General features: G+C 37.5%; 1 protein-coding gene and 1 non-coding gene across 2 annotated transcripts; both read right to left on the reverse strand.

Moving 5' to 3' along the window:
• Positions 1-1,889: 1,889 nt before the first annotated feature.
• Positions 1,890-6,336, reverse strand: CLPR1 (CLP protease proteolytic subunit 1). The gene is made up of 9 exons (XM_087334242.1): positions 6,039-6,336; positions 4,881-4,996; positions 4,596-4,799; positions 4,396-4,500; positions 2,983-3,045; positions 2,785-2,896; positions 2,607-2,668; positions 2,327-2,509; positions 1,890-2,232 (listed from the first exon to the last, which is right to left on the reverse strand). Exons 1-9 carry the CDS (start codon positions 6,259-6,261, stop codon positions 2,149-2,151), a joined length of 1,152 nt encoding a protein of 383 aa, XP_087190368.1. The 5' UTR covers positions 6,262-6,336; the 3' UTR covers positions 1,890-2,148.
• A 1,839-nt stretch (positions 6,337-8,175) lies between these two features.
• Positions 8,176-8,248, reverse strand: TRNAR-UCU (transfer RNA arginine (anticodon UCU)). The gene has a single exon. It is a non-coding gene; the product is annotated as a tRNA-Arg (tRNA).
• Positions 8,249-13,561: the final 5,313 nt, after the last annotated feature.

Here is a 13,561-nt window from a genome sequence, read left to right on the forward strand (position 1 = left end):
ACTTACATAAAGAGGCTGAAAGTTATCATTTTCTTAGACGCGTTTTTAAATGTAATATTTCAGATAATGCCACTTTTCCACTTGGTAATCGGTACCCTTATTTTTCTTTAGCATCCCCATATCCCAAGCCAAAGCATCCACTATGATGATGGAAAAATATCATCGCCACCCATTTCTAATCAGATTGACCATCTTCCAATCATATGCAATACATGATGAACCCACTCCTTGAAATTTGCCCTTATTCCTTAATACAAAGCATGCATTGTCGTAACAACCCAATCCATTCCATCATATGTTTTTACTTATACCCTTTTTTGTTTCCTTAAAAAGCATATATCTTTATTTTGCTTATTGTTATAAGTTTGGATTATTGTTTGTACTATGATGTTGCGATATAGATTCTATGGCATGCACCCTAAAATATCAATAACAATGACAAAGCCAAGACTATTCAAGCACAAATTCATCACCTTACTTGCTACTGGAAATATATACTAGAGACTTGATTATTTTGGCATTTTAGCACTTTGCCGCAAGCTCAATTCACTAGAAAAACTTTTATTATACATTAAAAAATTACCTCACTTCCACAAGTCATTAGCCATAATCCCCTAATCTTCTTATATACCAATATCAAGTTGCCAACCATATTCATGAAAAGAAATAGAAACACCTTGTTATAAGATCATTGTTGTTGCAATTGTTAATTGACTGAACATCATTCTCAGCTTTGGTCAACTACAAACATTGACCTATGACTAAAATATCTCACCACTGAAAGAGAGCGAGTGAAAGCTAAAATAAAAGCTTGATTGGACATATGCGAGGACAAGTGGATGTCTTACTCAAGTAGCAAGATCTCAATCAAATTGGGTTTTTGCATACATGTAATTGAATAAATGATGTCCCATTTTCAATTTATTCAATTATGGTTCAAGGAGTATGAGAACTACATTTACTAACTCTATTGCAGCAAATTTGTGGGAAAGCAAAATATGTTATGAAGTTAAACGGGTTTCTTTTATGGAATCTATGTAAGGTGACAATTCATCATGTTCATCATTAAATGGGTTTGTTGGTTGGGAGTGATATCTCGTTATTTGGACTCCAAAAAAATCCTAAGTTAGCCTTGATGGTGGCAAATCCCCAATTTTATTTTCCATTTAAGTTTAAGTCATGGTGGTATTTTTTTCTTCCGTATTGAAAGCTAGCAATACATGTGAGAAAAAAAGGGAGTGAAGAATACAATTATAAACAAATGGAAATGTTGCATTTGGTAGAAGACATTTTGCACTATACTCCATTTGATGCTCTAATGCCATTAAAACATGGTTGTCTAAAGTCAGAAAGAAAAGAAACACCTCATCAAGATGAAGACAAATATACACTGCATAGATGGTATACACTAAAGAGCTAGAGAAAGAGAGAAATTAGAAAAAGGCACATGGAGGAAGCTAAAAATGTCGTAAAAAGCTCAATATTCCTAAAACAATGCAAAACTCATTTGCAGTATATTACACTATGTCCTGCAACATGCCAATAGTGGTTCAAACAACTAGTAAATATATGTGCAGCTTAATAAAAAATGGCACATGGAGGAAGCTAAAAATGTCATAAAAAGCTCAAATATCCTAAAGCAATGCAAAACTCATTTGTAGTATATTACACTATGTCATGAAACATGCCAATAGTGGTTCAAACAACTAGTAAATATATGTGCAGCTTAATCAAATGTTAAATGGAAACATTTCACAAATCCTGCATCAAAAAAGAGTCAGTGCTTTTGTGCGCAGCACCATGTTTCATAGAAAAACTATGATTTACACACCTCTGAAATTATCTCCATAAACAAACGAGGCATTTAAACATCCATTCTGACAAATATGGAAAAAGAAAATATAGTCCATTTTTATCTTAGAAATGGTAGAAATTCGACTTTACAAACGCATGTATAAGAAATTCTCTATCACATGTACAGGATTCTATAAAATATAATCTATTTTTAATAACCCTGCATTAGTTAAACTCTTTATAGCATTATATGTTACATTCAGCATCATTCCTTGACAGAGGGCATAACCTCTATAAACTGACTTGTGGCCCAGGCTTTAGGTAAAGAGATCACCATTAATATCTCCATGTCGGCTACCTTGGCCCAGCTGCAGACGCTGCTTGAGGCCCAGATTTAGCTCTCATGGCCTTGGCCTGTGCAAGCATCTCATCGTAGTTCTGAAAAATAGACATATAAGTTCAGATGATCATTTATCAACTAGCCTATACACCAAAAAGGAAGAAATAAAGAAAACAGCGTCTAACACCATACCCTTCTCTCCATCGCTATACCACGGCTTTCAATAATCTTATCGGCAAGACCATAATCAATGGCCTCCTGAGCACGAAAATATTTCGGCCTTTGAATGTCGTGACGAATCTCATCTTGCGACTTACCAGTGCTCTTTGCAAGCATCTCAACATAGTACTTGGTATTAGCATCCAACTCTTTTGCCTGATTCATATTCAGCATAAATACAGGAATTGATTAAGGATCACTATATAACTTAATAGAGTTGAGATTTAAAATAGACCCAAAATGTAATACATGCCTTTATCCACATTTCAGTTGCAGACCCACTAGACTGGCTTGTCTTGGGTGAGTAAATTTTGGCTGAAAGAACAGTAAGAAAATCATATATACTTTTGCAAAAACCTAAACCCCTAATGAAAACAAAATAAATCAATAAAGTTTGTTCAAACTCAACTAAAATATTCAATTAAACTTACTGACACTGTTGGGTTGAACTGCACGGAAACCCTTTTCACCAACAGACAGCAGCATGGCTGCTTGCCCAAAGGCCGTTCCACAATTTATGGTGTAAACTTTTGATTTTACATACTGTCCAAAATTCATTTCAATGATAAGATTAAAAAACAAACTTGATTGAGTAGCCTTCCTCTGTATGTAACAAGCTTTGAATTTACCGCAATAGTGTCTGCAATTGCATAAGCCTCTGTCTCAAAACCAATGCTCTCCCTCTTTTCATTCTGGATGAAATAAAGATGAAACCAATGATTACTAATCTATAAGAGATAAATTATTTAGTTTTCCAAAAAGATACGATATTCTACATAGAAGAGCAGGGATCAGGTGTTTCATAAATTATGAGCATGTAAAAGGTAGAACTGTGCAAAAACGTCTATAGTATGATGTCATTAACCTCTCATGGCATTGAGCATAAGCCTCTAACCTGACGAAATCCATGTTCCTTGCTATTATTGTTACTCAGAGCTGATCCATCTACTACTAATATTTAGCTCATTGATCTCCATCTCTCAACTTCTGTGCCTAGGTTTTCTATTCTCTTGTTTCCTGGGATTGTTTTTGCCTATCTTTGTCAATCCTATTCTCCTTCTGTTCAAACCTCTTCTTTTGGTGCTTCCACACTTCTATTTCTTCTAGCATGAGTATTAACTCTCATAGAGCCTTAACACTCCTTCACACTTGATCACACAGCCTAGGTATTGAAGTTGCATTATGGCATCGAAATTTGCCAAATATAAATGCATGTAAGGTATGCAAGGAGGGCTAGCAGAGGTTGAGTATTACTTGCTTTTTACATGCTCTGCGTATAGTGCAATTCGTGAAAGTTATGGTGATATATTAAGAGGGGCTCATGTGTATGCCTTATTCACACATCAAGATTCTGCTTCGAAGTATGAATATCCCTTCTTAGGAAAGAGACACACATCTAGAAAACTTTTGTACTTAGGTCCCATGGGTCAATATTGACCTCTCTATGGACGCTAGAAAAAATATTGAATCTAATCTAATCTCTGCTAGTAATCTATGTATTGTTATCTGCAAATTCTCTCTCTCGATGATTTCTCGATAAATCATGACAAATAATTTATTATATTTCTGGCGGTCAAAGTAATAGCCAGGCATCATTGTGCATGTAGCAATCATTGGCGGTCAAAGTGATAGCTAGGCACTATCATGCATGCAGTAACCATTGTCATTCATGTAGTAATAATTATTGTGGGAGAATTCGTTGTATTGCAGGTAGTCATAGCATTGTCCTGAAAGGGTTGTCAATTGGCATAGTGAACAGGGCCGAACTCATCCTGATCATAGGTATGCTCAGTGTGGGCTGAGTCCAGTTGGTAGGCTATGGCAGGGGTGTTTGTGTGTTTGTTACAAGGGCATGTCTTGACAGAGTGGTTGACAGGCATCAGTCTCATCCAAAATGAGCAAATCATTGTTGTTGCCAGTGTTATCTGTGGGTTGTAATGGGGGAACTCTTCCTAATCTCTCAGGTCATATTACAATCGAAGGGAAAGATAGACTAATGCAAATTAGCGCAAACCAAGATTGTTTTTTAAAATAACATTCACCTGAGTCCCAGAGGAGTTTATATAAAAATAGATTGGTTTGGCTGGATTATCATAATCCAACCACAAGAGCTCGGCAACAACAAGCTCTGTGACTGCTGGAACAATCTGGAACATCAATGACCGTTTAAGACTGTTAAAGAGTGAGGAAGATCTACAATTAAAGAAGAAAACTAATTAATAGAAACAATCTGTCACAATACCGGCATTCCAAGGTAACAAATTCTGGCATCAAGCAAAAGAGAGGGCAAATCTGGTGGTGCAGTCCTTGGTCTTCCATATCCACCTCCTCCTCCACCACGATACATGTTGACACTCATGCTTAGTCTCGATGGGACGTTTTGCAAAGTCGAGAGATTCCACATCCCTGTTCCTTGCAGGTAATTTTGTGCTGATGAGATTGATTCCTGTGATTCAGAAAATTTAGAAAAGAAAAGGTTCATTAATGTGCATAAGGAAAGATGATAGCATATGATGATTCTACTCACTTCAGTGACGCGATCTGCTTGCCGTTTGATTGGGCTATCCTCTGTCATGAACATGTCCATTTGTGATGGAGATAAGCCATAAAGGCTACTGGGCACATTTCGGAAATTTTCCATCACTACAAGGACAAAGAGTTCTCGTGATTTTTCAACATATAAATAAGAGACGGCGGCTTTTTACTATATAGAAGTGCTTATGCATAACTCTTTCTCAAACATTTTGTAGCCTTTACTGCATGGTCTCACTAATTATGATGCCCAGCGATGGAACTTTAGGAAACACTAAGCAATTATGTGCTGTTCGCAACCAAAAATATAATGGTTCGTAGAGGAGTAGTTTTGAATCAAACCCTTTTGTAGCCTTTGCTATTGAGTTTAACACACAATGTTATAAAAGGATGGGACTCGTGGAATACAAAGTGATTATATGCACGCACATAAAATAGATATATTCTTTGTATTACTTATGTGCCATTCTCAAAGAAATCATGCTTTTGTGGAGGAACAATAGATATACGCATAAAATAGCACATAGTTTGACATAAAAAAAATTAACAGAAAAAAAACACAAAAAATTGTATACAGTACTGCTGCTGTATTGTTTAACAATCGATCCCATTAAAGGAGGAAATTCAGTAATGCTAAGAAAGAATGTGCTCTTAATCACCTCTAAAAAATCTATACTTTTGAAATAAAGAGAAAATATACATCATAAACAAATTGATTTTTTTCTACATCAATTTAACAGAAATTGAGTTTAAACTAACGCCACAGATTACAATAAGATACCATCTGTGGAGAAACAAACAAATATGCATATGTGGTTAACAGATACACATAAGAGGAAACGCTATAATAGAGTAAAGATGAAAGAAGCCCATAAAATGGACAGGAATAAACTGGTAAGCATGACAAAACATATCAATCATCAGCACAGTTAGTTGTCATATATGAGATATTATATCTTCTTACAGATGGAACATATAGAACCGAAACAGATGTGCAGATGAAATATCAGCGCGACTAGGTTTTAGCAGAGATGAAAGGTTGAGACGCATACAGAAATAACAAGGTAAACATATGAGAATGAGCACAAACTATCACCCCACTAAATTCCGACAGAAAGTTAGGGTTTAGAAGATACAAAATATGACCTCTTACCTCCATCTTTGAGATTTTCCTGACGGAACTGTTTGGGGATATGCTGAAAGGAGGCAGAGACGGGAGCGATTCGGTGGCGTCTGAGGGAAGGTCGAGAAACATCGAAGGTCGGGAGGAGGATACGGGCATCACCGGAGAGAGAAGAAGCGTGAAATCCGAGCGCAGAGAAGGTAGTCTTCGCCTCCGAAAGGGCAGTGGTCTGCGCAGGAAGAAGAGACGCCATAGCTTCGAAGCTTTGCTTCAGAAGAGAGAGGATGAGACTGAGGCGTGGAAGACAGACAGAGAGACAGAGAGAGAGAGAGAGAGAGAGAAAGAGAGATTATGTTATCGTGAAGTTTGATTGTTTTTTGGCTTTTTTTGGTTTTTGTTTTGACAGACATATAATTTTGGGCTCCTGTGGTCAGGTCAGTTATCGGCTGAGTCGGTCACTCGATTCAATTGGTCAATCCGTTTGTCAGTCGATCTGTTGTTTCATCGGATCAATCCATCAGTGGTTATAGCCAATCGATCCACCGATTCAATCCACGAGTTAGTTTATCCATTCGTTGGTCGGTCGATCTGTTCATCGCTCGATCAGTCGGTCACTCGATCCATCGATTCAATTGGTCAATCCATTTGTCGGTTGATCTGTTGTTTCATTGGATCAATCCATCAGTAGTTATAGCCAATCGATCCACCGATTCAATCCGTCAGTTACTTTATCCATTCGTCAGTTGATCAATCCATTCATCGCTTGATCAATCGATTCATCTGATCAATCCATCTATCAATCAATCGATTCATCAAGGCCAATCCATCAATCGGTCAATCAATTCATCATATCAATCCATCAACCAATCAATTGATGCTCCAGAGGCTATGAAAGTCATCAACATGCATCTAATTCCTATCTCCCCTTTTCAGCAACCTTGGAAGCAAATGTGTGTAGCCCATGTATGGAAAACAGTATCTACGGCTACATTATGGATCTCATGGAAGTGTCGTTGTAAAAGACGATATGATTCCATAATTCTTCTTCTCTCGGATATATTGCCGGAATTGTGGGAGAGCTTATTAGCAGTAGTGCGTGGGCAATATGACAATATGTCAGGCTCTTCGGAGGTTGCTCTTAAGAAAAGGAAAAAATTATTGCAGTTATAGAGAAAGTTGCCTCTGTTCACGGTCTCCTCTCAAGGACCAATCTGGAAATATCATCACCCCTTGCCCTTGCCTTGATCATCTTTCTTGTATATAACACTCATTGATTGTACATTTTGTAGCCTTCTGGCACTTTTTCTTAATACTAATGAAGGAAATCTTTTTGAAAAAAGAAGGTAACATTGTGATATTCATGTTTAGTGGGGAATTTTCTCACCACCTGGGGGCCTTAGCAATTGAAGTGTCTCATTTTGGGGCATCATAATCATTCTCTTTGCCCTAGCACCACTTGCCAATGTTTGCTTCATAGTAGATATTTTATCGTCCAAGACAAGGCCAAATTTAACCTATGGAACCAAATCAATATATCATGTTTTATGTGACTCCTTCCTAATAAGGCAGTTACTACTATGTAATAAAAACTCTCAATGTGATATTAATGCACACACATATGTACTCACCCTCCAATAGATCATTAAGACTGTTGTCCATGGGCCAAAAAAAGTAACATATGTGAATCGCAATAGGTATTAGGTAGCAGTAGGTAAACAACCGAAAGCAATCAAAAGCAGCCAAAATAAACACAGTTGTAAACGTGGAAGGAGAAGGAGCACGCCAAGGAACATCTATATAAGGAGCAATAGATCGAAGGAAGAAAGGAGAGACATATAGGAGAGAAGTCTGAGGTCATTACGTAATTAATCATACCATAGTGTATCTGATACATTCCGGCATATAGCCGTGTAACTGTAATCATTGATCGTTCTGTAATCTAAACAATGTTGGGTCTATGTTGTGTCATTGTTCGCTTTTAATAATTGTTAAGTAACCCATCTCTCCCTATCGTGTATGCATAAGCGAATGTTTTCTCTTACGTAATCTGTAGGGTGTCATCCCATTTCGTAAAAGCGATATGACCACCACATACCACACTCCTTTGGTCAGATTCCGGTTAGGAATCGAAGGTGTCGCCTCCAGAGAGGAAGGCAACACAATTTGGCACACCTGATGGGACTCGAACCCACAATCCCTTGATTAGAAGTCAAGTGCCTTGTCCATTAGGCCACAGGCACTTGACTTCTAATCAAGGGAGAGGAAGGCAACAAAGACCATTTCATACTGTTAAACACCCAACTACATGAGAAGAATTTTCTATTATTAGTTTTTTGTGCCTTACATCGGTTCCTGTGTTCCAAGCCTGTTTTGGCATTCTATCATCATGCATATGAGAGAGAGAGAGAGAGAGAGCTTGATAAGATAAATATAAAATCAGGGAAGAGAGAAAAGGGTTAGTGAGTGCGGATAGTGTGTGGGTCGCAAGTTGTGAGTGGAATAAATTGTCCTTGGCATAGGCAAGAGGAAATGGGACTAATTGTGTGATCCATAAGTAGAGTGGGCGTCGACTAAGTGAGGTGTGTGTGTGTGTGTGCACTCTCTAATATATGATTGTATCTATTAAAATTTGACGTTTGAGCTACTTACAAATTTCTCACTAAGTAGAGTCTAGGTTGCCCAAATGATTCAAATTAGTAGGTGATTCGAACGATGCATCATATGACTTTAATGAGGTATATGAGAGGTCAACTTGTTGGAGTTAGTGTATGAATCAAATGAGTCAAGTGAGACAGTGACTTGATGGATTCATTGGATGATTGGAATGAGTCAGACGAGACGTCGACTCATTGGACCTAATTATGCACTTGAGAGGGAAAGTCTTGACCTATTATGCTTAATTACTCAAATATATAGGCATTAAGTTATTATCACAGTAAACAATGAAAAGGAAATGGCAATGAGATCAATTAAGAGACAAAAGATGGTCCACAAGAGTTACAACCACCAACCCAAACCATTGAGATTAAGGTTTAAGGTTAGGGTCTTGAGGTAATATTAATTAGGATTAATGGAGGGAGGTTGAAGGTCTAGCTCAAGTTTTCTAAATGTTAGGAAGAAGTTAAATAGTCTTATTCAAATGTATTTTATACTTTTTATAATGCTCTTGGTGTTTTGACACATAGTTATAAGTCTCTCTATCCTCTTGTCCTCGTCTTCAATAATTTTTCTCTTTTCCTTATTACTATTATTATTCCTTCATTTCTAATCAATGTTTTGGTGTTCAAATTTGGTAAAAAAACGCTCATGCAATGCATCCCTATGATCCCACATGAGGTGTCCATGTTGATAATTCAATATGTATTTGGGAAAGGTCACCATGCTCCAAGACAAACCGGAAGTGCTAGCAATCAAAAGTGTGAATTACCAAGTTCCAACAACAAGCACATATTCTGACATAACAAAACTTATACATGGTGGACCAACTCAAAATAGGCCACAATGAGATCTCATTACACAACCTAGCTAAAGTTTCCACCACCAACCTATGTGAATCACTTGAACACCAACTAGCAGAATCCTAATATACGAGACAGAGAACCCAAGTGGAACTCCATTGACTAGAAGAAGAGTTGTGGATTACTACTACATGATTGGAAGAGGAGAAGAAAGAACCCACATGTGGCCCCCGATATCTACACAAAAGCACTCTTCACGATGGCCAAAAAGTTTAAAAATGAACATGACATTCACTTGAGGCATCGAAGGAACTCTCGACAACCATAGATGCTAGGCTCAAAGTTTTGATTTGGAATGCCCATAGGCTCCCTTGCAAATCCAAGGCAAACACAAAGAAGTTTAGAGAGCTCCGCAAATGACAAAAATTATTGGTCACCAACCTCAAAGTTTAAGGAGTGAAATAGAATGCAACCAACTCCAAGTCAAGACATCGAAGATAAAGGCTCTCATCACAACCATGGAATCATAACTCAAAGCAACACAAAGCTTGACTATGATACCATATATACCACTAGGAGAAGGAGTCCAAGTAGTAGTGATGGCACAACTCAACGATTGGATTATCTACAGATGTTTTATCTATTCTTCCTCGTATCTCTATTAACTAATGTATGTGCTCTAATTTAACAATACAAGAGACATGATCAAAGGATAAAGTTTCAATGATGGCATTCCTCTTGCTTTCTTGTGACAATGTTTTTTTTACTATACATTCACTCATGGGCTTGAGAGCTATGTGTTTATACTTAACTAGTAAAGCATATAAGACTACATTGGGTGTGATCAACGAGTATTTGTCACAAGCTAAATCCAACATTTTTCATGTGAATGTTGTGGGACAGAATTGTTCTAAGTCATGGTCAATATTGAATACAAAGGGAGATTTCCATATTATTATATTGAATTCTCTTCAAGCGAACAAATAAGGAGAGTATACCAATAATGATCAAATTCAAGTGAGAACGATCTATATTTAAAAATAAACAAGGTATTTAGTTGGGCATCCATGCAATGTGATAACCTTGTCATTTTCACATTTTAATTAGGGCAATTAGAATCCCCCATGGGGCCAAACACATAATTGTAATCTTCTCAGTAGATCCAATGTAAAAAGTGTGAGTACTTGTTTGACTTCTTGACGTGTTACTTTAGATGAGTATTTGAGCATACAAGAAAGGAAAGCATAGGTAACCACTTGTTCATCAATGACACAAAATCTAACCAATTTGTTGAATATTTCTTTTACTCGATGTTGTTTGGAGTCTAAATCTTCACCAACACAAGGGCTATGAACGAATCTTCATAGAGTTGGAGAACAATTCAATTGGTTTTTGTCGTTTCCGCTTTCCTAGACATGGGTTCCTTTGAATTTGTTGAAGGGTTTCCACTAGTCGATTAAAAATGAAACTAGTGTTAACGAGGTCGTAACAACCTATTGGTTAAAATGGGCAATATTGAGGTGAATTTGCATTAGTGGTATGTGCATATAGGGAGTGTTTACTCAAACAATTTAAGCATTGTTTTTCCTTATTGGATTCCATCTTCACGCGTCTAAATTTAAATTGTTTTTTCTCAAACCATAGAGACACATATTTTTTAAGTCACTAGATCAAAATGTTTGTAATGTCTTTGAAGTGTCCACTTTATTGCCTTCTATTTGATGTTATATTGGTAGATAGCACTAGTTGGGGTCTTCATTGTTCCTTTTACCTAAAAGTGGTTGTACATTCCTAAACATATCAATATCTCAAGATATTGTAAAATCCATGTCCAACAGAAGTCGTTTTATTTGCATATTTCAATATTTCCCTATACATGTATTTAACATTAATACATGGTTTGGTAAGGTCTTAATTTTGGATCAAGATTCATGGGTTCCAACTTGGTTTCATAAACAAGTAAAATTGTACTTTAATGCAAGTAACCAGAGAACCTATATATACTCACAATATGCATACACCTACATACATATATTCATGTAGACCTCAATGATCTATGCCACTAAAGTTACAACTTCCGTTAAAGCATAAAGGAAATAAGGGTAATGCATGTAGCAACGCTAAAAATGAATAATAGAAACATGTTTAGCAAACTGTTTTTTTTACAACTAACCAATAACTACATGGTAAGTCAATTCTAGAACTATCCTTTTAACCTATGCATGTACATTAATTGGGTATACATAGTAAGTGAAATAATAATGAGGTAGCCAACAATTAAGCACTTAAATGAAAATGAAACAATTAATCAACAACAATACAATATTTGAAAATCGTGACCTCATTTTGAGGCATTAAATATAGACCTTCTTACTCTCCTACAAAACTATGTGTATGTCCATGCACATATTTCCTTGGCTCCTTTGTCACTCAAAACCCATACAAAACATAAAGAATCCATGCGCACATAATCATGCACATAGATTTTATTTATGAAAAACATTGATTTATAATAGGAGCATCATCTAGAGTCCACGACATGGTGGGCATTTGAAGCCACATAAATCATGGCTATTTTGTATGGATTTAAAGCTTAGAAAATGTAATTGGTTGGTTGATCGCACAATGTCAGTGATGAAGGCGTGGAGTATGCTCCGTGGGCATCTTAGTCGTATAGGTTCAAGTACTAATGTTGAATGGATGCACCAACCCCTATTGTGGAACTAGACCTTAAAGTCGGCAAAGGGAAAGATGTTTGGCCAGAGCAAGGGTATGTCGTGGGCTATATTGCATTGTGCATGGATTCATTCAATGGCAGATTGGATGGAGCTGTCTATTAGTAACCAGGATAAATTATATGAAGATGCGGGAAAGTTCAGAAATGGTAGGAAGATGCTTGACCTAGTCACTCTATTCCTATTAGTAATGGGGAAGAGGGTGAATGGTTCGGACAATGTGATGATACAGGAAAATTTGTCAATGCTAAGGGTCTAGGAAAGAATGGGAAGATCATCCAGTTGGGATCAATAGATGCAAGTGCTAGTTGGTCCCCGATTAGAATTATGGCACGAGACACTAAGAAATGGAAGGTGAGTCCATCAGTCGATGAGGTTGAGGAGGATTGGATCTTGTATGTTGTTGAAGGAAGGCCACTCGAGTGTTTAGAATGGGATCTTGCAGAATATATGTGGAGGGGAGAACAAGATAAATCAAGAGGTTTCTTTGACTACTCGACGTGCTTGGGGAGAAAGTTATGCTTGCATCATGAGAAGTGTGCCAACAAATGGACCCATGTACTTGTCAATTCGGGTCTTCGTGGATAGAACCAGGAACGTGATATGGAACTCATCCCTCCCCGAGAGGGTCAAGGTGTTTTATTGGTTAATCACCCATCGGGTTGTTCCAATCAAAGAGTGGTTGGGGAAAAGGGGTGGGATGAGTAATTGCAAGGCTTGTGGAGTGAGTTTGGAGGACATCACACATTGTTTGTGGAGTTGCCCGCATGTCCAAGAAGTTTGGACGAGGAGCTTAAGAATTCGGGTTCGATGCAGAGTTGAAGTTCAGGTATCAAGCGCAACAGTTGTTTGGTTAGCTACTGAATTGGTTGCGTGGTTTCATGGGTGGAATGGAAATAGTCCTTCTCTTAAAGGTGGTGCATGGAACAATACAACTTTTAGCTCAAGGAGGTTCATTCTACATACAAGAACGATACGCAGATATTTAGTTTCTAGTGGTCGGTATTACTATTTGGCAAGTGTGGGTATCTAGGTGCAAGGAGTTATTTACCGATAAGTGAACCCATCAATTGAGAGTTTAATGATGATTTCGTTTAATTTTATTTCTACATTACAAGGAGAGTTTGAGAACCTTCAAGGGCCCTTTGATGTGAGTGAAGAAGCTAGAGGTCGTTTCCTTCTGAAATAGAGAGGTTCTCCAATGTTGCAGATGGTGGATGACAATGCAAAGTGGATTTATCAGCCACCCCGGTGGTTGTTTCCTCTGAGGGTACCAAACATTGAGGTGGGTGCTGAAATGTGAAGAGATTGGACGATGTCTATGCTGAATGTGGGTTGTGTGAGGCTCGTGTTGAGGGGA

Source organism: Azolla caroliniana, unplaced genomic scaffold (assembly GCF_043228905.1).
Source record: "Azolla caroliniana isolate FFs.n. ecotype wild unplaced genomic scaffold, voAzoCaro1.0.p SCAF_18, whole genome shotgun sequence".
NCBI classification, from domain to species: Eukaryota; Viridiplantae; Streptophyta; class Polypodiopsida; order Salviniales; family Salviniaceae; genus Azolla; species Azolla caroliniana.

Excerpts from the sequence above, each read along its gene's own strand:
- CLPR1 (XM_087334242.1), bottom strand. The coding sequence starts at position 6,261 with ATGGCGTCTCTTCTTCCTGCGCAGACCACTGCCCTTTCGGAGGCGAAG. Across the intron at positions 2,897-2,982 it reads CAATTGCAGACACTATTGCG|TATGTAAAATCAAAAGTTTA; the intron begins GTAAATTCAAAG and ends AATTTTGGACAG. Across the intron at positions 2,510-2,606 it reads CAACTGAAATGTGGATAAAG|GCAAAAGAGTTGGATGCTAA; the intron begins GCATGTATTACA and ends AATATGAATCAG.